We start from the raw sequence: 25,143 nt of genomic DNA on the forward strand, positions 1-25,143 counted from the left end.
TCTTCTGTTCCAGTTCCCGCTTCAGTTCCAGTTCCAGATCTCCTTCAGTTCTCGGTATTGATTCTCTAGTTCCTGACTCCTGCCTGTTCCCGGTCTTCTATGCTTGCTGCCTGCCTCGACTTCGGATTGCTTCCTCTTCTCGCCTAAGTCCCAGCGGCCCGGGTCCTCACGGGCTCCTCCCTGGGGGACCTCGGGTCTCCAGGGTGAAGTCTTCTCTTCGCACCAGTCACCTAAGTCCCAGCGGCTCGGGTCCTCACGGGCCCCTCCCGGGAGGATCTGGGCTTCCAGGGTGAAGACTCCTGTTCAACGCCTGCCTGTATCTGCCTCCCGGTTTGCTGTTCTCCACGGAGTGCACTTCCTCTTCCACCTCTTCACTCTGTCAGGCCGGCCTAAGGGTCCACCCCTCCGCTCGCAACACTATCTTGGCGTACACTGGTTCTTATAGATGACCTGATGGGCATGGAGAAGTTTTCTTATTCTTCTATCCTGTTTTCAAGGTCTTTGTAGGGCCAGCATATGATTCTCTCTGCAGCGTATCAGCTCTTTTCTTCTCTATGTATTATAATAAATCTTTGATTCTCTCTGATGTAATAACTCTTTCAGAAATGTGTGTGTGTGTGTCTGTACACACCTATGTCTGTCTGCTGAGGGCTGGGCTCTTATTCACATGGGTGAGTCAGTTCTGTGTATAACAGATTTCTTTTTGTCAGCAGTGAGTCAGGTGGAGGAATGGATATAAGCCACCTTGACAGCAGGAGAGAGCGAGAGTCGGGAGACACCAGATGAGGAGAGTAGAATTTATACACAAGAAACCCCAGCAAGAATCCTGAGCCCTAAGCTCGACCTTTACAGTTCTCCCTTGCTGTGTTTTGAGACAACCTTGAAGAAAACTCCGAGTACAAAGCAATGGCCTGGCTCAGGCTGGCATTAACCCTGAGCTGCTGCTTCTGCCTCTGCCTGCCTGCTGTGAACTGCCAGAGAGAAGGTAAGAGAGAACCCAGAGACATGCTGAAGAGTGCCGGGAGGGAAAGTGAGAGGTGAGAAACTAGATCCTCACCTTCATTACTTTAAACTGCTTTCCACTAGGAACCGAGCTAGAAATTTGTAGCAGGTTTAAATGCTGCAAGCCGATTTATGATCCAAATCCCTCAAAAGTTTTGTGTGAATGTGTGCAGGCAGACTTCAGTTGCTGATAATAAAACAGAGAACATTATTCTGGATTTACGTAGCACCTTTCAGTAAAAAAAATTAAAAAAAAAAGATTTGAACTTGTATAGCACCTTTAATCCAGACAGGATCCTGATACTTCACAAACATGCAGCTGCCTCTGGTGAGGGGAAAGTCGAGCATCATGGTCTGGGACTTCAGCCTGGACCGCGGAAAAGCTTCAAAAGGAGAAAGGGTAGAAGAAAGTGTTCCTATTTCAGCAAGAGAGAAATTTAAATTTGCGCCTCATAGATTTGGAGTCGGTAAGGTAGAAAGACAATCCAAGGTCCACTGAGTCCAGCCTTCTCCCGGCTATCTGCCAGCACTGTTTGCGCAAATCCAGGGGACGGCGAAACCCTCTGTGTGTGTCTGCAGGCAATAAATCCTTCCGAACTCCAAATGTGACAATCAACTCGGAATCGCTGGATTAACACCTTCCCCTCGTATGCAGTGATATCCTTTTACCCACCAGTATCTTTTTCCTCTAAAAACTGGTCACGCTTCTTTTAGAACTGGTTTCGTATTGTAACCTTCACTGCTTCTGCTGGTAAAATGTTCTGTAATTTCACCACTAAATAGAAATCCCTTCCTTTCAAGGTGGTGAAATCTGCTTCCCTCTAATCTTTAGGAGAACACCCCCTTGGCTTTGTTTCTCATCTGGCTTGATTTATAGAATCAGACTTCAGCACCAGACCGGACGTTGTCCCTGCATAGCCATGCCAGACTTGTTGGCCAAGGGGAGAAGTCATGCAGGGGTGTACGGTTCTGACTTCTCTTGATTGCTGTTGCTCCTTAATCCCTTTCTGTCACTTTGGCTCTGAGATTCTTGGACCAATTTGCTGCCCATTTTTTCACAAACTATTATAATCATTTCTAAAGGGAGGGAGCCACCTTGAGCAGTCCCCTGTTGTCTGAAATTAAAGGTGAGAAGGAAACTGTATTTACTTTGTTAAATGTCTTGCAGGTTTTCTCACTCTTAGCGTCCTCCCTAGCTTTCCAGTGTGCTTCAGCTTTTTCTGTTTCGTCAGCTTGGTTTATTTCTCCATTCTTCTACCTCTGCCTTGGTTCCTGGCCTCCCTTGTCATCACATAACTTTTGAATAGTAATGCAATTATAGATTTGGAGGGGGGTGGGGGAACTATAGTGGCAAATGGGTACCTAATGTTGCTAGAAATTTTGTTCCTTCTGCTCGCTGATCTTCTTTAGCACTTCGCTTGTTGCAGGGAGCAGACAGCGTCCTTTTAGTGCAAAGGGACAAATCAGTGGAGCCTGGACTTCCAGCGTGGGTCGCTTTTCACTGCAGCACATGGGGTCAGAGGGGCTAAAAGATTATTCCCATTCTGGGTCTATAGCAAGAATGCTGAGTACGTAGGCCCCACAGCGATGGAACTCCTAGATATCAGATTCTGCTTTTTTGCAGGGCCCATGCAAGGGTATTAGACACTGTAGGTGAACCTTCAGCTATGCATGGTCCTTACCCTGCCCCCGTTAACTTTCAGACCCAGATGCCACTCCCTTCTCTGAGATTTTGATAATAAAACTCAGTCATGATGGCCCCACCAGCACTCTTCCCAGAACAATCATGTGAAAACACAACATTGGACATAGGACACGTTTCAAAAGTCATTTGAGTGGGTAAATATGAATTTATTTGGGTAAAAGGGCTTTTTGAAACTTGCCCACTCCAAAAGCCCCTAAAACCACACACAGTGCAAAGAGAACTGGATTACCCACTGATGGAAATAGGATAGTGGGCTTGATGGACCCAGTATGGCAAGTTTTTATGACATCATGTCGGTCTGACACTGAACTGGTGCTTCCTATCTTACTGTGCATTTGTATGGCATTTTGTGAACTGGTATTGATGTGCACGTGTGTTGGAAGATGATGTGATTGCTGGGTGTGCTACAGGCTGGAGATTTTTGGATCTGATTATTGTATGCTGTGGCTTAATTTATGAAGGGATTTCCTCTATTCTTTGCCTATAGGAAAAATCTTTGAAGGAATAGAGCCCTATATTAATATATGACTGTATCAGTAAGCTACTCGTATTTGTACATATTGGTGTGATGTGTAGACTCTGATATGCAAACACACACACTGGCTGACATAGAGACAGACACAAGAAGTGTGACATGATGTATATGATTAGGGCGTCTGAGTTTAGGTTTCAATTTATAAACCACGATAACCCCCCCATGCAAAAAAAAAAAAAGTGTTTATTAGATAAACAATGGGAAAAACACCACCTCTGCTAATACTCCCTCACCCCTCCTTTATCTATCCTGGATCCTCTGCTTTGATTATGTGCCTTTTCTATGCTAACAGTGCCTCAGCTGCACAAATGTATGTAATTGATTCAACCAGAAAAGATATCCAACAATCACACCTTTGTCACAGTCACCGAAAAATACCAATTTTTGGTTCCCCAAAGAATCCCTAATTATATGAAAAATAAACACCTAAAGTTACTGTTTGTAAGTACCTAAAACCAGAAGCCCTATATATATAAAATAATTTACTTAACATCTGAATTCTGAGATACCCAGGTCCTCTCAGACTGACTTGTGTACCCATGCACACTAACTCACACTCGGATATCTACAGCCTGAGATACTCATTCTTTCTCTTTCTGAAATGTGATTGCCCTAATACTCCTCCTTTCCTCCAGGGTCTTTCTCATGCATAAATTGGAAAGTCTCCATAAAGAAAGGGTATGGGTTGTTTTTGTTTTTTTTTACATGTTTTATTTTTAGACTTTGCCATTCTAGTCTAAAGTCATGTTTGAGTGTGTGAGATCCAGGCGGTTTCATTGCTGGCACAACATCAGAGAATGCAGCTGTTTCTTTCTGTGGGCCACACCTTCATGGCTGGAGAGCATGCAGAGATAATCCTGCTCCACGCCAAAAAAAAAAAAAGGACTTGCTTTTTCAAATCAGTCAGGCCCTTGGGTTAGTTACCCTAAAAGCACACCATTCTTGTCAATAGAACGTAAAGGCAAATACTTCTTTACTGCTGACTGGGTGTGTTCTGACCCTTAAGAGTCTCGATAGCAGTTGATGATAAGGCTGAATGAAACATATCAGAATGAAAAACAACATTCACTTTGCTTCTGCCACTAGCGGCCCAGTATTTCTTGTCCACATTGCCAACGATATATCCCTGCTGCTAACCAAAAAGCGTGGCCACCTGCAGGATATCGCTGCATGACCAAGACAATTTTTGCTGTCTTCCTCCATGGTACTGCACTCTCCTGGGTAGCTCAGCATGCGTGAAACTGTTTTTAAGTTCTCGCCAGCAACTTTCCCCGCCCAGGTCCAACCAGACAATCCCACAATAATTCAAAGAGTCAGTATCACCAGTGCAGCTGTTACCTGAGCACCTGGCTTCCCAGGTCTCTGTGGCCTTTCCCATCCACCAACCAGCCACACTGATCCAGTCAATACAAGGAATACGTAACCTGCCAGACAGACCTGGCTATCTGAACACCTGTGTTTTCACTAGGACATCTAGCAATTAATTTACTAGCAGCCTGCCAGACAAATCCAGCTGCTAATGAATTATTTTGCCATGCCTTGAGGTTTGTTGTTTTTTTTTGCAGCCAAGGCTCTTGTGTGAATATCCCATGCTTTCTTGAAGCCCATTCCTGTTTTAGTCTTCACCACCACTCTGGGAGGGCATTTCATGCATCCATAATCCTTTTCATGAAAAAATATTTCTTGATGTTGCTTTTGAGTGCTGAATTGATTTCCTCAAAGCCTTGTACCATGAGCTCTTGTTCTGGAGCATATTTTCCCTCGAAACAAGTTTGCTTCTACTATTTAGAAACATAGAAACATAATGGCAGAAAAAGACCTGTCTAGTCTGCCCATCTGTCCAATTTTGTAGCCCTCAGAGATTCCCTGTATTTATCCCATTCTTTCTTGAATTCAGATAACGTTTTTGCCTCCACCACCTCCTCTGGGAGGCCGTTCCTTGCATCTGCTGTCTTCTATGTAAAAATATATCTCCTAAGATTACTCCTGAGTCTGCCCCCTTTCACCCCCTCATGCCATGATCCCTTGTTCTAGAGCCTCCTTTCAATTGAAAAAGGCTCGCCTCCTGTGCATGGAAACCTTTGAGATATTTAAATGTCTCTATCATATCTCCCCACTCTCGCCTTACTTCTAGGGTATGCATGTTTAGATCTTTAAGTCTATCCTCAATATTTGAATCTATTTGAATGTTTCTACCACATCTTCCCTGTCCTCTCCTTGGTGGTATGCACACTTAGATCTCCAAATCCTATCTCATAGGGCCTCTGGTGCAGACCTTGAACCATTTTTGGTGGCCCTTCTCTGGACTGTTTTTACTCTCTGTCTATCCTGAGGTGCATCCTCCAGAACTGGACACAACAATTTGTCCTAGAGCATAAACACTTCCTTTTATCTGTTAGTTATACCTTTTTTTTTTATTTATTTTTTGTTTACATTTCGCCTTTTAGGCACTTCAAAGCGGATTACATTCAGGTACTGTAGGTATTTCCCTGTCCCCAGAGGGTTCACAATGTAAAGTTTGTACCTGAAGCAATGTAGGGTGGTGTGACTTGCCCAAGGGCTCCATGAGCTTGTTGCACTGTTTCGTTATCTTGAAATCATCAGATAGAATCATCCCCAAGGTCATCCTCCTTCTATGTAGACATATGTAACTCATCTCCCCGATCCCACCACTTTGTGGCTTTCCTCTGAATACCTCTCAGGCCTTCGCTTCAGGTTGCTCATTCTGGAATATTCAAATGCTGTGAGAGAAGAATTAGGGAATGCTCATGATTGGACAAAACAAATTGAGGTTGCACTCAGATGATACCAGACGAGATGTAAAGCTCTGTCCAACAATACTTTAGAATAGCCTCCATTTGAGAGGCAGAGAAACAGACTACAGGCAATACAAAAACAAGTATACTTTAAGAGAATAGCTTTGAAAGAATACTGATACCTAGCTCACAATATAAAAGCAGCTGTCTGTTCCAGTCCATTATCAGATAAATCACTGAAGAGTTGAAGCTGCACTTGAGTGAGGTACTAGTATATGTATTTATTTTATGGATTCTAATCAACAGATGTTTTTATGCCATTAGATGTTTCCCAGTCTTTGTAAGGGGTTCTATTCGCATTCAGTCCACCTGTGATCTTGCTGATAGGGTGGTTGTAAGCCTTTTACCTGGGTATTTCTTTCTTGGATGTTTTGTATTATTGTTGTACCTTCCTTGCAGCATTATAATAGAAAAGTGAGCAAAATGTAAACTGATTGATTGTGGGATATCCTGGGGTGGAAGGACCTCAGCTCGGAATCTGGGTAAGAAGCTGCAGAATTATCACTGGATGGGGCCTCATCGTAGCCTGAGGAAGGAGCTCTAGGAGCGCTGTGCTGTGAGTTGGCCTCCGCTGAATGCCTGGTGAAACGGCACCATGTGCTTCTCAGTTTAGAGCTCCAGGTATTCCTAGAGACAAGCATCTGCTGGGAGAGACTGATATTCTAATAATCTCTGTGCTTCTCAGGCTGTACATCGGGCAGAGGGAATACTACCAAGCAATGGAATGGGTGAGAGAAGGCGTGAGTGAGATCAGAATGTATGGCAGCTGTAAGAAAGTCCTCCTTTGTTTAATTTTGTGGCAGTTGCTTGGAATTTAATTGTCATGTCTAAACCTGATAATAGGTACTGGCCGGGAGTCAAATGTTGCACAGTGCTGCAGTGATTGTCTGATTACCAAAGCTGTTTCAGGCTTCCATTAGAGAGATATTTCTAACCAGACTTCACTTTCTCAGAGTTTTTTGGGGTTTTTTTTCGTTTTTGAATTTTGAATGCTAGTTGTTCCATAAAGTTTTCTTTGTCCCAGCACTTAAAGACAGTGCTTCCCAAAATTTCCAAGCCCAAGGCATGGGCACAGCTATCTAAAAACAAAAATGTTTTTAGATAGCTGTGCACAGCAGCCTCCACAGAGCAGGCAGCATGGACACAGAGTAGACTTATGATCAAAAGAAGAGCAAGGGCCACACTGAAAGCCCCTCCAGTCTCTCTTCTAAATTCTAAAACAAAGGCGGGGGGGGGGGGGGGGGGCAGAGACACACGTGAACCCATACAAGTGCAGGAGAAGGGGAGACCTTAGTGTGGTACAGGCTGCTGGCTCGGTTAGTTACCTTGCCTGCAAATGTGACTGCCAGAGCTCTTCCCAACACTCACAGTGAGTCACCTCTAGTGCTCAATGCCTGCTCTCCCCATCTCCCTCATCCTGGGGATAAAGAGACTAGAAGGGAAATGCTATATGCAATGTGTATGCTACGCAAAGTGGGGCTCGGCTAGCCTTGCTCTGCATGATGCCCACTAATTACCACTCCCCAGCATTCATGCTGTAGCTGGGAAGAATAGGCATGCATGATTGCACACGTTTTCAGAAAGGAGCTCCTGCACGTTTAAGAGCCACTGCTGGTGAACTCTTGTTGCTGTGAGGTGCAGAGAGCAGAGGCCAGGTGCACGGCACACCTGATCAGATCTGAAGGCGCACGAGTGTGCCATGGTACGGGTAGGGAAACATTTCTTTAAGACACTAGACCAGGGGTAGGCAGCAGCAGTCCTGGAGTGCCACAACCAGGTCTGGGTTTCAGGATATCCACAATGAATATGCATGGGGTATATTTGCATGCACTGCCTCCACTGTATGCAGACATGTCTCATGCATATTCATTGTGATGTCCTGTTTGTGGTACTCCAGGACCGGAGTTGCCTGCACCTGCACTAGACAGTCCATAGGTTTCCTCCATCTCCATAGCTTTCCATCTTTGTAACCCCTTATTCCATTCACACTGTCCATTCCTGTAACTCCTAATTTCATCCACACCCTCTGTCTCTGTAACCATCCATCTCGGTAAGCGCACACTGGCCTTGAAATTCAGTGACGACTTTATTTTATAGAGTCAAAATGTAGTGCAGGGTTCTGGCAGGTGTATTGGTCCAAGAGAAAACTGGAATCTTTGCAGATTGGGATATATTTTATTGCAGGGGTGGCCAACTCCATTCCTCAAAAGCCACAAACAGGCCTGGTTTTCAAGATATCCCACAACGAATATACATGAGAGCGATTTGCATGCACTTCCTCCATTGTATGCAAATCTACCTCATGCATACTCATTGTGGCTATCCTGAAATCCTGGCCTGTTTATGGCTCTCGAGGACTGGAGTTGGCTCCCTGTTTTATTGGAACCATGGTCTACTCACGGTCTTGAAAACTTGTGTATTACCTTCTTTCTGTTGGGCCAATTACAGGTAACACAGTGTAAAAACTTCCATCAGGCTGAAATGAAAGCTATGCTGAAGCTTTTAGCAATTAAATATCAGTTTTGAGAAGCCAAGTTTGTTTTCCCAGATCAGAAATCCCTCTCTGTAATAAAGCCATTGATGGCAATCTGTTTAGGCTTGTCCTGTAACGTAAGCCTTGCACAATGGTTGCAGTCAAATTCAGCTATAAGTAGATCTGTTTCTAACAAATATATTATTCACTGACTCCTGCTCTACATGCACTGTATTTGTCTCCATAAATGTCATGTTCAGGGGTAGAAACATAAAATTTACATACCAGAAAACAATTTTGAGGATCCAGAAAAATATATTATTTTCCTTATAATTTACTTTTTCTTTTTTTTTTTTTTTTGCTTTTATGTCCCCTTTTGGTATATTTTTTTATTGTTCTTTTTGGTTTTTTGGTTTTTATTTCTTGCTTTTCTTTGCTCATCCCTCTTTCCAGCTTCGTTTTTTTTTCCTGTTTCTCAGTCCATTTTCTTTGCCTTCTCTCTCCTTCCAGCCAGCCTTTTCCCCTGTCTTCCTTCTGAGCCTTTTTTCTCTGCCTCGATGAAGCCAGCTTGCCTCTCCTCTACATGGTAGCCCAGCGGCGGGACAGGAGCCAAATTAGTGGGGCCCAAGATTTTTCCAACACTGCACATTTTTCTATGTCCTGTTTTTCTTCTTTTTGGAAGGATGGCTCTGTAGATTTGCCTATTTTCTATTACATGGACAGTTATTTCTGGTAGTTAATTTTTTTACACATACAGGAATCCTATTTTACCTAAAAAGTAGAATGAGGCCAAAATCCATTTAACTGAGAGCTTTTTCCCATTTTGCAATTGTTGCAGCCTGTTCAGATTACAGATCAGTTAGTTTACTTCTATAAAGCGCCTCCTTAATCCAGCCTCCACCACTATCCTTAGTGAATGCATTTTTCCTGTTTACATTTATTAGGTAGCATGAGAAAGAAAGAAAATGCTATACTGCAAGCTCAGGAGTGGAATGTCCCAGTGTGTGTGTGTGTGAGAGAGAGATGGGTCCCTTGGGACAGGAAAAGAGGAAGTGGCTTGAAAGGAATGAATCTGTTTGATGGGATAGCTAAGCTCTCAGAAGATACCAGGTTTGAGACGGTGTCTAGTGCTATTCAATAGTCAAACCTCAAAACCCCTCCCTTTGAAAAAGCAGCACTGCAAATATTTCAACGTGTCCTAGAACACCAGTATATCACCTACTGGGAAAACAAAACAAGCTGGATGCTGTAGAGCCCTACACGCTGGCAAACTATTTCATGTTGATCACAGAGATTTCAGACAGACCCTCAGCAAATACAGAACAAGTGACTACAAACTAGAAATAGAAACATGCAGACAGAAACTGAACTGGAAACTCCAAGAAGCCAGACTTGGCATGCAGTGCAACCCCTGGAGAAATGTGTGCAAAATACAAAGATATCAGAATCTAGAGATGCACATTTCTCAAAACTGACAAAAAAACCAAAAAAAATCAGAGACTTCCCACAAAAGAATAAGCAGGAAAATCTCCATAATCCTGGGGAAAACAGGAGGAACAGCAGCAGCTACGTGCAGCAAAATGTATTATATTCTGCCACCAGGCCAGAAAGATAATCTTTTCAGAGACAATATAGACTAGCACCAGATCCCAGAAATTCTCCTGATTGTCCTTGATATGCTGTAATTCTATTTTACTGTTTTTATCACATTATGCATTTTTCTCATCTTATTTTTTAACCACTTTTATTTTGCTTGTAACTTCCATGTGGGAATTTGGTCTGTTTTGTGTAGATTCATTTATAGTCACTACTGGGCAGACTGGATGGGCCAGTCATTTACTATGATACTATTGTAACACATATGCACATCGTCTTGCCAATAAAGTTTCCCAAATCTAGTTCCTATTGAAGGGTCTGGGATTAGGCCTAAAGATGTTGATAGTTAAATACAGACAGCGTGTTGGAAAGGTTGGGAGAGAGAGTTTTGCTTTTGCTTAATTGGATACTGTCATCTGTATATTAGATATGGTGTATGAAGAACTATCACGTTCATGTCAATTTGTATGTTGTATCGTAGCAATTTAATATTTATTTATTTATTTATTTAACAGCTTTTCTATACCGATATTCGCGTGAACATCATATCGGTTTACATCAAAACAAAAGGTGGAAAATACAATGAACGGGGGGGGGGGGGGGGGGGGGGGGGGGAGGAGGGACAACAAGAGTAACATAATACATTATATTTAAACATAAATAGGGTCAGTGTTTCTCCTAAATGTATTTCCTCATATCCTACAAGTATAAAATGCAGATGTGCTCATACAGCAAGGAGAACAATGCTCAATCACCTAAAAAGTATTACATCGGTGGACCCGTGAGCCGGAAGGTCAGGCAACTTCCACCTGCCAACAACTGGGACCTACATGGCCCTGCTCTGTAGGTAGTGCCAACTTTGCTTCGGCTCACGGGTCCACCGATGTAACAAAAAGACTTCTCTGTGGATCTTATAATTCAAAAAATATAACCAGTAAGAGACAAATAGAAAAAGACACTTATTAATAACATAAGTATTTCAAATATGCTCTACCTACATCTGACGAGAGTGCTTAGGGATCTTTGTAACTTGCAGGTAACTCTTTGGCAGTTTAATGGGATGGAGGATATTTTTGTGTGAAGGTGGGCCTCCCGCTAAGGGCATTTCTATCATATAGTGGAGTATCCTGCATTCTAAATAAGGCAAGACTATGCCATCTCATTTGATTAATAAATGGAATGAGGATCTGAGCCTCATTTTAAATGCAGCCACTTGGAAAAATATTTGGCTGGCTTCTCATCATATTTCCATTTCTAACAGGAGAGTGAATAGATGTTTAAGCTACTACATAGAACCTGTATACTTTTCCAAATTATTTTCCACTGTTGGCACCATGTGTTGGAGGGGATGCGGGGAACAGAGCTCTTAACCTGCATATATGATGGAATTGTCAAGAGGTGACGCAATTTTGGGTGAAGGTGGCACAAGAAATTTCTGACATTTATTGATGTGGCACTACATATGACCCTGCTTCTAGGACTGCTGGGAAGATGGAATGGGTCATTAATTCTTCAGCAGAACAAATTATTGGTGGCTCAAATCCTTCTTTCAGCAAGGCTCACGATTGCCACCTTTTGGATGTACAACCCTAACATAGACTATTGGTGAAAGCAATGTCGGGAAATTGCTGATAGTGAAATGCTCAGGTTTTTGTTGAAGCGTGAGAAGGTCAAGTATGATCAAGTATGGGGCTGTTATAGAAAATTAGATGGATGAGCATGATGCTTGTGAGCTCTGAGTTCAGTTTCTTGTTGCACTTGTACTATGCACTCCTGCCTGAATGTGTATATGCCAAAGTTTTATAAATAAAGAGTTGTAAAAAAAAAAATTTCAAACATGTTCCATATTCTGTCTAAGGGATGTGTGTGTATGTGTGTCTAGAATCTCAGTCAAGAGCTTCCTGCTTACAGAGATGAAGGGGCTTCTTTGCTTATTCTCTGACAGTAGGAACTGCTCATTGTGTTCTCTACAGCTTCAGAATCTCACCCTGATCTCTTTCCTTCTCCCTTCTTCTTCCAGTGTGCAACTGCAACAGGAAGTCCAGGCAATGTGTCTTTGACCTCGAGCTGCGGAGACAGACAGGGAATGGATTCCGTTGTGTCCACTGTCAGGACAATACCGCTGGGGTTCACTGTGAGAGATGCAAGGAAGGCTTCTACCGCTTGCGGGATGGAGACCCCTGTGTACCCTGCAATTGCAGCCCCCGAGGTATGGCAGAAGCAGAGTAGACCTGGGGAGGGAAATAATCGGATTATTTTCTAGGATGCCGCAGATTTTGAATGAAAAAGACAGAGCAGTGTCTGAACTGGCACCTTGGTTGGCCTAATCAGGCCATTGTTTTAGGAAAGTTCACACTGCTGAACCATAGCTTGCATGAGCGTGGCCTGGATGTGAAGGAGTTAATTTTGTTGGTGTATTTGTGGTTCCAACAGAGGTTTGCTATCAGATGACTCACTGTTCTGAAACAGTGACTACTGTCATGATGGGATTTGATGTGTGGGGGTTCCAGAATTTATCATGTGTCTGGAATGCCCCCCCCAACCAGAAATAGGCTGGCAACCAAAGCTGTGAGGTTTTAAACATCTCTAAAAATCCGTGCCAGGTGAGTGAGCACAGCCTACTCATGAGTCACTTCCTCACTAGATCCATCAGGGTGAAGCTTTTTGCCCCACAGAGTGCCTAATTAAACCTTCCTACGTTCATTGGGTGCCTCTCACAAAATGGGGAATTCTGGGAGGTGGGGGTGCATCAGGATTTGGGAGAGGAGGAATTTAGCCAGCTAGTGCTGAAACTTTAGCACCAGCTAGCTAAATTATGCAGCTGTCCCTGTGAGTGGGATTAAATCTAGCTGGCTGAAAATGCACTTAAACATGACCGGCTTAGTTTCACACTCTCTCTTTTTGAAAATGCACCTCAATATTTGTAATACATGACTTCTGAATTGGATTGTAATCTTTTAGGATTCTCTGTCCCATCTTTTCCTGTTTGAATAACCTTTGAAAATATAAAGAGCCTGATATTCAGCTACAATCCAGCTGCCTAAATTAGCTGGATAATCTTGTCCATCTAACTTGACTGAGATATTCAGTGGCATGGATATGCTGCTGAATATACTCAGCTATCTTAAAGTTATGCATGTAAGCTTATCCACTTAATTGTAGGACAGCCAAATAGCTGTCCTAGACATATCCGGCTAACTAAGCTGGATAATGCTGAACCTCGGTGCTTATCCTGCTAAACTAGTCGGGCAAGTGGCCCCGCCCCGGAACATCCCTGCCCCACCTCTCACATACGGGCCGATACAGTAAAAGTCGCGGGAGAGCAGTCAAGCGCCCGCTCTCCTGGTGCATGCACAGGCCACTCTTCTGTGCGCGCGATTCAGTAAAAGAAAATATTCAAATTAGAGCCCGCGGTAAAAAGAGGGACTAGGGACACTAGCGCATCCCTAGCGCCTCTTTTTTTGACAGGAGCGGCGGCTGTCAGCGAGTTCGACAGCCGACGCTCAATTTTGCCGGCATCGGTTCTCAAACCCGCTGACAGCCACAGGTTCGGAAACCGGATGCCGGCAAAATTGAGCGTCCGATTTAAAAATTTTTATTTTTTATTTTTAATTATTTTTAACTTTTGGGACCTCCGACTTAATATCATCATGATATTAAGTCGGAGGGTGTATAGAAAAGCAGTTTTTACTGCTTTTCTGTGCATTTTCCTGGTGCCGGCAGAAATTAACACCTACCCACTTGGCTGCACATTTTACTTTCTGTATCGCACGGGAATAACTAACAGGGCCATCAATATGCATTTGCATGTTGCGGGTGCTATTAGTTTTGGAGGGGTTGGACGCACGTTTTCGATGCGCTATTACCCCTTATTGAATAAGGAGTAAAGCTAGCGCGTCAAAAAATTGCGTCCAAACGCGGGTTAACAATGTGCTCCGCCGGAGCGCACTGTACTGTATCAGCCTGATTGCCAACTAACTTTTTAGGTGGATAAAAAGTTAGCTGGCTAAAAGGAAAGGATTTTCAAATCTAGTCAGTTCAGTTCTGGAGACTGTATCTCAGAAGGGACAGAGACAGGATGGAGGCAGTCCAGAGAAGGGAGATAAAAAAAATGGTGGGGGGTCTCCTTCAAATGGGGAAAGGTTGAAAGACCTAAATATGTATACCCTGGAGGAGAGGAGGTGCAGGAGAGATATGATACAGACCTTCACATACCTGAAAGGTTTTAGTGATGCACATTCAACAAACCTTCTCCATTGGCAAGAAATCAGAAGAACTAGGGGTCACGAAATGAAGCTCCAGGGAGAACCAACGTCAGGAAATATTTCTTCATGGAGAGGGTGATGGATGCCTGGAATGCCCTTCCAGAGGAAATGGTGAAAACAAAAATGGTGAAAGATTTCAAAGGGGCATGGGATAAACACTGTGGATCCCTAAAGGCTAGAGGACGGAAATGAAGTAAAGAGCGCATGGGGGTAACTTGCTGGAGTGGCAGTTACTACCCCTAACCAATAAGCCTTCATACTGTTGATGCAACTTGTTATTGCTCTCTGCTTTAACAGCAGGGGGAAAAGAGGAAAAGGGGAATTAGTTTTGGACAGCAACCAACAAGGACATTGAATTTTATGGTCTGAGAAAACAAATAAGCATGGAGTTAACTTGCTGATGCGACTGTTACTACCCTTAACCATTAAGCCTTACACTTGTGATGTAACTCCAACATTGCTCTCTGCTTGAATGGCAAGAAATAAGAGAAAACGGGGACTTGGACTCAGACAGCAACCAACAAGGGCCCTGACTTTAACGGTTTGGGAAACTAAGCATGGGGGTAAATTGTACGGCACGGCAGATGCCACCACCTGATGCTACCATTATAGGAGAGACCTGTAGGGCGTGGCTGATGCTACCATAAGCTTGCTGGGCAGACTGGATGGGCCGTTTGGTCCTTTTCTGCCATCATTTCTATGTTTAATCCAAACAAAGCTGGCCAAATGGTGCTGAATGTTAGGTCTCAAAAAGTACACTGAAACATCAACAATAAAAAAAAAAAATATATATGCATGATTGTAAAGAACAGAAATAACCAGACCTGAATTCATGTGGTTGTTGCACATCCTAGGCTTGACCAGATGTAGAGTTGTAAGATGTCAGAAGTGAGCAGGTTACCCACCATAATAATCCTTCCCTCCATCTGTCCATTCAAGCTCTCTCCCTTGCAGTGATATTTCTTTCTTAGAGTATCTGCTCGGGCCTTCTCATACACATGGCATGATCTCCCATGCAATGGTGTTCTTCCTTGTTGCAGTGTCTCCTCGGGTTCTCTCAGCACACTATTCGCTCTCCCTGGAGGTGAACCTCTTGTTGTTTTTTGCCTCCTCAGGTGCTGTCAGCCCACAGTGTGATAACTACGGACGCTGCAGCTGTAAACCAGGTGTGATGGGTGAGAAGTGTGACCGATGTCAGCCTGGATTCCAATATCTGACGGAGGCCGGGTGCATAGGAGACTCCCGAGTGCTGTAAGCATGGTGTGCTAGAAGGGAAGATACTGGTTGGTCTGGAAATGTGCTGGCCTGGGCTGCGAAATATTCTTGGGGGTATTGGGTAGCAAAGAAAAAAGCAGTGTACAAGTTGACTAGAAGACAGGGAGGGACAGGGTGGTTGCAGCTAATTTGCTCAGGGGTAGTGCATAGGCTTGGAGAGCAGGCCAGTTATTCTGTTCATATCTGGGTGTGTAAATCATTCTCGGGGTCACAGTGTGTTCTGAACATGCCTATGGCTCTTTAAACATGGCTTTGCATATCTGTGACTCATTTGGTCATTAAACTAACCAGAAGTGAATACATCTGTCTATTTTATTTTTCAGCAATTCAAAGTGTGACTGTGACCCAGCTGGTAGTACTGGTCGCTGCCACCCTGTAACAGGGCGCTGTGAGTGCAAAACCTCAGTCACTGGAGACCAATGTGACAGGTATGTGTTCTAGGGCTGGGTGAGTTGCTTTTAAATCTTAAACTCTGGTTCTCCCTGATCATGGCCTTGTTGATTTTAACCAGGTTTGCCCTAGTAAATAGTTTGCCTGACGTCTTGCCTGTATGTCTTGACTAGATTGTAAACTCGTTGGAATCTGTACAGTGCTGTGTATATCTAGTAGCGCTGTAGAAATGATAAGTGGTAATAGTAGGGTTGCTTTGGAATCGATTCAACCCCTATCCAAGGAAGACACGCGGTGATCCTGTTCTACCTGAATTATTTATATCACATCTAACTCTAACCCAAGGTGTCTGGAATTAAATTTGGAACTGCATGACCCAGAACACCAAAACTTGGTTTCACACATGAATACCGGTTCAGCTAATGGTGTTTGACCTTGGTTAATCGCAGCTTGACGTCTGATGTTTGATCTTTTGCCCACTGACCTAGGCTCTCTTTGAATATCCTCCTGCTGTATAATTCCTGTTACATGAGGTGCGGCAGGACTGTCCTGTAACATTAATACAGCCATCTACAAAATCTTGCCAAAAATGATTTAAGGAGCAGTAAGTGGCCCCCCCCAGGGTAGATGGTTTGTAAAAGACAGGCCTGGTCACAGACGAAGGCTAGAATATGTCTCTGGGAGCAGAGGCGTGTTGGGGCAGGTGCAGTTGTCTGGTTAGACCCAGCCTATACCTGCTTTCCTCCTGACTACAGAACAACATAATTTGGAATTAGTCCCATTTACATGTGTACAACTCTGCTTCAGGGTGCCCCGCCGGCGGTCCTGCCATGGGACAGTTTGGTGCATATCTGGTGATTGATATAAACAGGTTTGTTTTTTTTTTCATGAGTTATGAAAGTGGGGGAAGTGCATGGATTCTGAGTGGCGGTCCTAGGGGCAGTCTGGGGTGGAGGAGTCATAAAGCAGTGTCGGCTCTCAGATAGAAAGTGGAGGGCATATAAGTTAACCCCAGCTGCACCCATTTCCCGTTTTGATCTGTGTGATAAAAGTAGACTGAGTGCTGAATTGGCCTTGGATTGCTTGCAGGAGCAGCGTGTGACTCTGAAAGAGACGTGTGACCTCAAGCAAATCGCTTAACCTCTGTGTGCTTAAACTTCGACTCTGAGCTCTCCTGAGCAGCAACATTGAAACCCTGTGAATTGTCTTGTACAGTTTGTGCACACTGATAAACAGCGGATAATTATTTTTGTTTGCAGTTTGGCCTGTTCTAATCTAACTTGCAGTATCCGTATTGCTGCTATTCTCTCCGTCCCACAGGTGCAAGTCAGGTTACTATCATCTGGATGCCAGGAACCCTGAAGGCTGCACTCAGTGTTTCTGTTATGGGCACTCCTCCTCCTGCAGCAGCGCCAGCAATTACAGCATCCACAGGATCACTGCCTCCTTCCAGAAAGGTACGTGTGACAAAAACTTCCAGTTTCCTTTTCATGCTTTTGGCTTTTTCTTACGGCTCCGCTTTTGAGAAAAAAAATCCCTTTTGCAGCACCAATTTGCCTCTGTGCCAGGAGCAGCACAGCTAGGGTTGCCACCTAGCTCTAGATTCGCCCTACCCAGTCCTGGATTTACCCCATTGCATGCAGGGACTTGCTGCAGTTCTGAGTTCCTTATTGCATTTCCTAAGAAAAACATGACTACTTATTCCTGTGTTCAGTGGGATAAAACTAGGACTGGATTAACCCTGGCGGACGAATCTGGAGCCAATTGTCAACCCAAGGTACGGTGAGAAGCGCTGGGCCCTTCGTCCTCAGCTAGTGCAGAAGGGTTACCACCCAGCGCTGTCCGTGCATGTGAGGAAAAGGCAGACACCCGGCTGCAGTTCAGGCTGATGCCTGTGGGAAACCGTTCGGGTTTCTGTGCAGTAGTTGATAAACAAAAGTGCAAGAACTGGTTTCCTCATGGCTGTCAGCGACGGTATGTCTGAAGAGGAAAAACAGCCCTGAAAAACAAGGCAGGAGTCTTGTATTATCATTTAATGATTGGTTAGAGACAGATTATTGCCTTAACCTGTCCCGGAGGAGTTGCTGCAGTCATTCCATAAGCTCTTGCTGGCCTGGTGTTTTCTAACTACGTCCCTGTTCCGTCTCGCCCATGGCTTCCGACTGTTTGTCAGCTCCTGCCTCCCTGGCCCGCACCGGTCACAGGATAATCCGCTTAAAGAAACGTGCACAGTTATAAGTAAGAAAATCCAGCAAGATTTCAGGCACACAAAGAAGCAGATTGCTGTCAGGTACACCTTAGATATTTTAGGATAGAGGCGGGCTCCTCTGCCCCCTATAAGAAAAATGTAGGAAAGAATGTTGTAGGTGGCAGCATGAGGCTCCAGGAGCAACGTTAGGAGATATCTCTTTGTGGAAAAGGTGTTGGATGCCCGGAACAGCCTTCCCAGTAGAAGTGATGCAGACAGAAATTGAGACAGAATTCAAGGGAGCCTGGGATAAGCACAGAGAATTTCTGCTTATGAAGACGTGGGGGTAAAGTTAAAAACAAGCAATCACTTGTTGTCTCTGGCACTGCAGCAGCAAGGAGAACGGGCAAACTAGATGGATCTCAAGGTCCTTACCTGCTTTCATAGTCTGTTTCCATGTGCCTTGTGGTTGCTTTTTGTTTTTCTGTCACTCTTAGACCAATTAGAGAGCTGCTTAGCGTCTGAGTAGGGATGTGCAGCCAAAAAAATATTAATTTTTAGTTTCATTTATTTTTATTATATGGGGTTTTTTTTTTTTGTTTGTTTTCGTTTGAGTGCACACTGACTCGATTTAGTGCGCATTAAAATGCACTAAATGCACATCCCTACTTTGGAGCAGTTATCCTGTTGGCACCTTTCAGCCATGGTCTGCTTTCTGGTCTTGGACCTGTGACCAGGCCCTTTTGCCATGGCAGCCGTAGCAGAAGGGCACCTACCTCACAAAAAATGCATTTATTTGTTAATGCAATAATTTAATTGGATTAGGTAGCAATGGGTATGAAATCTGTTTCTTGAGAGCACTCAATAGATCTGGCTTTCAGGATACCTACAATTGTCGTCATCATTATCCTTTGTTTATTGCATGGCTTTCCAATAAAAGAACTCAGAGCGAGTTACAGCAAGTTCAACTCTAATCGGCAGTATACACATCCCTATACATATACAATGAAATAACACATCAGGGTCGTAATTGAATAAGACACAGTAGGTGAAGGTAAAGAGAGAGGTGTAATCAGGGAAGTAGTTGGAAAGGCATAATGAGGTAATGGCATCAGGGGAAACAGAGAGATATAGGGTTTAAGTGGATTAAGAGCAGTTCTGCTGTACATCCAAGTAGTCTTTTTAGGTGATGAGTGGGTAAGGTGCAAAGTATGATGGTAACTTTTAATCAGCTGCACGGGTACACATGTACATGCGTATGCCAGCTCACGCCAATAGACTCAGCCATTTTATAACATACACGCGTGACATAAAATAGGCTGAACGTGCTTACATGTGCGCAGTGCTTTATATGGACGTGCACAAATGCCACCTCTATCACGTAAGTGGAGGGATTTTGGTAGATATGCGCGCTGACCCAATTACCAGTTTCCCCAGTCTGTTCCCAGTTTGCCCAGTTAAAGGATAGGACTTCCCCCAGTTAACTAGCCTACCTTTTACCCTGTTGGCCCCAACCCTTAAAATCCTGCTAAGCTCTTTACTCTTTTTGTTTCAGGACTTACGTGCCATCCATAGCAGGTGTAAAGTTACGCGGTAGGGTAGGGGGGACCTGGCGTGCACTTGTGCACATAAATACTTATGTGCAGATTTCACTGAGAAATCTAGCAACAGCCCCGCCCCGCCCCTTTTTCGCAAAAATATTTTTGTGCGCGGACTCTCACGCTTTTTAAAATCCACGCGGCGTGCGCTGGCCCAACTTCTGCGCATATCTCCCTGCTTCGGCGCACATAGGGCTTTTATTTTTCTAGATGACTGAGTCCAAGTGGTCTATCAGATGATATCAGTTGCTAGCTCCAAGGTTACATCTGGATGGGGTGCAATACGTTACAGGTTGGGGAAAAATTGTAGGGTACAGGACTGTACTTTTATGATGGCAGTTTCTGCTGCAGCATTTCAACCACTTCTTCTGGCGAGCCGTATTTTAGCTTCCGGTTAAAAGGCCATTTTGAAAGAGCTGTGCATTTAGTAGTTTTCTGAAAGTTGGGAGCTAATCTGATGTTAAGTAGCCGGGGTTGCTTAGAGCTGGAGAAGATTCTCTCTCTGCTGCCTGTGAGGTGCAGTTCCTTTGGTAACGGGATGGCTAAACAAGCTTGGGGTAAAGAGCACAGAGAGTGAGAGAGGTCGGTGCATTGCCTTTGATGGCCTTAAAGGCCGGCACCAGAATTTTGAACCTAGTCTGGTAAAGTATTACAAGCCAGTGCAGAGATTTTGCGATAGGGGTGATCTGTTCAGATTTATTCGCCCTCAGCAACATTTGTATTCATGAGCTATATCTGGTATAAAAAGCAGTTTAATTTGCATAATTTGGGGACCACAAAAAGCAGAGATGTTGAACGTTCTCATGGACTGGATTTGAAAAGCTCTAAACTGGAGGATTCAATTGGTTAGTAATGTACTATAAGGACTGTGGCTACCTGAACTTTCTCTGTTCAGTCCCTTGAATTTTTTTTTTTTTTAATTGGTTTTCCCTACCAATTCTTAACGGGTAAGACATGTTCTTTTTTTTCTCATTCCACAGATTTGGAGGGCTGGAGAGCAGTCCAGAAACAAGGATTCCCCGCACAGCTTCACTGGTCCCCTCGCCATCACGATGTGTATGCGGTAGCCAGGCATGCCGACCCCATCTACTTCACTGCACCAGGTACAGGGCAAGACACCTGGTTGGGATCTCAAAAGGTTTAGGGAGAAAAATAGCCAGAAGGGGAGATTCCCCCAAACTGTACCTACCACACAGCTCCTGAACTCTCTCTCTCTCTCTCTCACCATCTCCCCATCTAGTCCTCTGCTTCTTGTGTCAGTCTCTGTCACTTCCATCTCGTTCACTCTTTATCAGGCCCTCTCTATCGGCGTTGTCCTCTTGGAGCTCTCACTCCCTCTTTGTCATGAATCTCTATCTTTATCTTTCTGTCTCCCTCACTCTCTGCCATTTCTGCTCTCTCGCTTGCTCCTCTCATTCACTCTTTATCAGGTCCTCTCAGCGTTCTCCTCTTGGAGCTCTCACTCCCTCTTTGTCAGGAATCTCTGTTATCTTTCTGTCTCCCTCACTCTCTGCCATTTCTGCTCCCTCGCTTGCTCCTCTCGTGCACTCCCTCTCCCTTCTTCACTCTCTCAGGACCTCTGCTCTCTGCAGCAAATGTCTGTTTGCCTCCTGCAGTTGGGAGATATGTGTGGAGGAAGGCTTGTCTCTAGTGGTTAGGGGATAGGAGGGAAAAGAGTTAAACTTTATCTAAAGGACCATGAGCTGGTACTCCATGATGAAGAGGATTTGGGAGATGTGAGAGTTGTAAGGCTTGTATGATTAGTTGATCATGAGCTGAGCCGACTCTGAATCGAGATTTCGGTATGTGTGTTGCATGGTTAGTGGTTCATGACTGTGGAGAGTGTGTGTGTGTGTATGTGTGTTGTATGGTTAGTGGTTCATGACTATGGAGAGTGTGTATGTGTGTGGGGGTTTTTTTTTCTGATTAATGGCTCATGTGATGACATGAGGGACAACCAGTAGCATTTATCATGTTTCAAATGATCAATCTTCGAAGCAAACGTTTAGGGCTGGCAGATCTGTGAACTTTAAATATCTGTGGCAGTTTAACTTTTGGTTTCATTCCATTTCTTTTCTGACTTTTGAGAGGGGGTGCTGTCTCCCTTTTTTTTTTTTCTGTACAGCTAAATTCCTAGGGGACCAGCAGCTGAGTTACGGCCAGGCTCTGTCCTTCGATTACCGGGTGGACCGTGGCGGGCGCCGTCCGTCAGCCCACGATGTAGTGCTGGAAGGTGCTGGTTTGCGAGTCACTGCTCCCTTGACGCCTGCTGGAAGCACCCTTCCCTGTGGCATCACCCAGACGTACACGTTCAGGTAAGGAGAGGGAGGCTTCTTGAAGCGGGGCACCTCCTGACTCTTCAGAGGTGGTAACTTCCAGTCACACCCTTGCCACCCCTGAGGGAAATCTGGAAAACCTTCTGGGTTGGGAAGGACAAACAATTTTAAATGTTAGGACTTCTGCATGTGAAAAGAGTTGGTTTTTTTTTTTCCATGTTTGTTTCTTCTGTACTTTGTCACTGCTATTGCTTTATACGATTGCAGTGGCCAATAAAAATTAAATTGAAATTAAAAAAAAAAAAAAAAAAGGAGTTTTAAAAAAACCTGAGTTCTTTGTAAACCGGCATGATGTGCTGCACGAATGTCGGTAAATAAAAGTTAATAAATAAATAAATGTTCATCATTCTTGGAGGAGGGGAGGGGGAAGGGGGGTCATAGTCATTGCACAATGGCGACACCTGGAGGAGCTCTGGTGTACGTCCACCCCCCACCCCGGCCAAGGACTGACACTTTTTCAGGGTGATTTTGGAATAGCCCGCGCAGCGGCATTTGCGAGTACATCATACATTGAACACGCAGACGTTACCCGCTATTTTCAAAGCAAACTTAGGCACTTAAGTTCGCTTTGAAAATATTCAGGTAATTGGGCCGAGTCCTGCGCACATTCAGTTGCGTAAAATTACTACCTCCTCTTCGCAGTGTGTAACTGGTGCATGTACACTAACACGCGCACATGTTAAAATAAAAACAAACGTGTGCGTATGCCATCTACTCCCCTAACTCTGCCCTCTGGAAGGCCTCTGTTTAGTTCATATTAAAGTACAGATGTAAGCAGGTTATGATCTTACGTTTACACTCACTCAGCCCCAGGTTACTGAAACCAGGTTTTATGTACTCGAATAGCTTTGAAGATTACCCCCTTAATGACTGGGACTAAAGTAATTTGGGAGGGGATATAATATAGGGGAAAAATCCCTGGACAGCGGTGAATGAAGATCCCAGGATCAAAAAAACAAAAAGAAAGCACTAAAATAAGAATGCTGAACTCAGACATAACCAGGGACCACTTCCTGGACCTCATAGCAGCCAAATAATTGTTTTTTTCAATAAGCATCAGAATTTAGGGAGTAATTGTCTATCACTAGTCAGATTGCAGAGGTAGCTGGATAAACTTAGCTAGCTAACTTTGGAGGGATATTCAGTGGTGCAGCTGCGCTATTGAATATAGTTGGCTATCTTTAAACTTTAGGACTACTCTTTGGCACAACCGGAGCATCTGGCTAATTCTGAATATCGGATATGGCTGTATGCCTCTGAATGCCCCTATGTTATCCACATACATTTTAGACAGATAATGAGTTTTCTGTCTATAATTTAGCCAGATAAGTGCCCAAAATATTCAAAAGTCATCATTTAGCTGGATAACTTATGAGTTATCCAGCTAAGGTTTTTTCCCATTTTGTGACAAAATGTTCTAAATGCCTCTGAGTATTGACCACATAATGTCCACCAAGAAAAAAAATAATCTCATCTCTTCATTATTCAATACTCACCACCGATGCCATTAAATATAAATGGATATTTTCTTTTTGCTTTGACTCTATGACTTGTGAGCAGTAGTGTGCTGATATTTATGGGTTTTAGTGCAATATTTTACTGGTTTGTTCTTTTTCCCTGTGATGATTCTAGAGCTTTAAACAATCTTTTGGGGGTTTTTTTGTCGCAATACCTCTGTGATTGGGCCCTCTGTCACCCCGAAGGGAGGTTACAATTCAGCTCCTAAGGATTTGTATTTGTATTTGTATAGATCTGTGTACCTCAAGAAGAGCTGTAGAAATGATAAGTGGTAGTAGTGAGGGGTCAATTCACAGCCACATTAAATTTGAGAGCTTACTGCAGGTTATCTTTCAATTGTAACTTGATAGTTAATGTAAGCTTTTTTGCCTGATTCAGCAAACTAATGATCACTAGCCTCATCCTTTTCCCTACATTCACTGGTCCAAACTAACAGGGTCACTTCATATAGGAAAATGCCCGGCCGGCACACATGGGAACCCTTTCCTCCCTCATAATACAGCCCCAATTCCTCTAATCCTGATCACCATCCCATAACACTTACCCCCCGCCCCCCACCCCCAACCAGCCCTGATCCCAACCACAATCCCATACTCCTCTCTCCAATCTGGACACTAGCTCGATTCCCCACATCCACCAGTAATCCCCCCCCTCTCAGCCATAGTGCTCCCCCACTCCCCATTGCTCTCCACAGGCCCCATGCTCTGCCAGCAAGAGAATGAGCCATTGTAGAAGCAATGCAGAGCCAGAAAGAGTTGACGAGCTCTTCTCCTACCGGCAAGGTGGGGAGAGGCTGCAAGGAGCCTTGGTGTACCTTGGGAGAAAACTGTGGCAGTAGAGAGGGGTATGAAAAGTTTTGTGTCCAGATACAGATGAAGGATCTGGCCGGTGGTTGAGGGGACAGTGGGAAGTCAGGGACTGTGATCAGGTTTGGGTGGGGGAGCCCAGTAATGGGATTGGAGTTGGTTAAGTGGTGGTGGTGGTTAAGGAGTTAGCGCCCTAGGTCGGTGCACTAGTCCCTTAATACCACCTTATTCTCTAGAGCAAAGTTTTGAGCAGCAAGCAGGCCACCCAAAATTTTTCTCCATAGTTGGTAGGTCCGTAAATACAGAGAAAAGAATTACTGTGTTCCTTTTCCCCTCATTTGCATATTTTTAATATATGACTGTGTTGAGTTTTAGAGTGGCCATGACCAAAGAGTTGACCAGTAAATTTAATTGATGATTAGAGCACTTATTAGAACATGCACTAATTTCAATGTAAAATAGTGAATTGGCTCCTTGCTATGTTTACAGTCTAGGGAGAGAATGAGAGACAAACTTAAAGTGAATGCTTAGTGAGCCAGTGTGCCAGGCCCTGTATAATAGAGGGGCTGCAATTAGATTCTTAGGCCAGAGGATGGGTATATGGAAGAGAACAGAAAAGCGGAAGAAAAGCCCCAGGCTG

The 25,143-nt window shown here is 44.1% G+C and overlaps 1 protein-coding gene across 1 annotated transcript in view; it reads left to right on the plus strand.

Moving 5' to 3' along the window:
- Positions 1-666: 666 nt before the first annotated feature.
- The window catches only part of LOC115099888 (laminin subunit gamma-2-like), a 63,514-nt gene continuing 39,037 nt past the window's right edge, over positions 667-25,143 (plus strand). The window contains exons 1-7 of the mRNA XM_029617852.1: positions 667-985; positions 12,148-12,336; positions 15,508-15,643; positions 15,991-16,095; positions 17,378-17,514; positions 20,824-20,946; positions 21,969-22,158. Coding sequence (XP_029473712.1) covers positions 907-985; positions 12,148-12,336; positions 15,508-15,643; positions 15,991-16,095; positions 17,378-17,514; positions 20,824-20,946; positions 21,969-22,158 — 959 coding nt within the window. The 5' untranslated portion in view covers positions 667-906. The remainder of the gene's footprint in view (positions 986-12,147; positions 12,337-15,507; positions 15,644-15,990; positions 16,096-17,377; positions 17,515-20,823; positions 20,947-21,968; positions 22,159-25,143) is intronic.

Source organism: Rhinatrema bivittatum, chromosome 10, assembly GCF_901001135.1.
Source record: "Rhinatrema bivittatum chromosome 10, aRhiBiv1.1, whole genome shotgun sequence".
Classification (NCBI taxonomy): Eukaryota; Metazoa; Chordata; class Amphibia; order Gymnophiona; family Rhinatrematidae; genus Rhinatrema; species Rhinatrema bivittatum.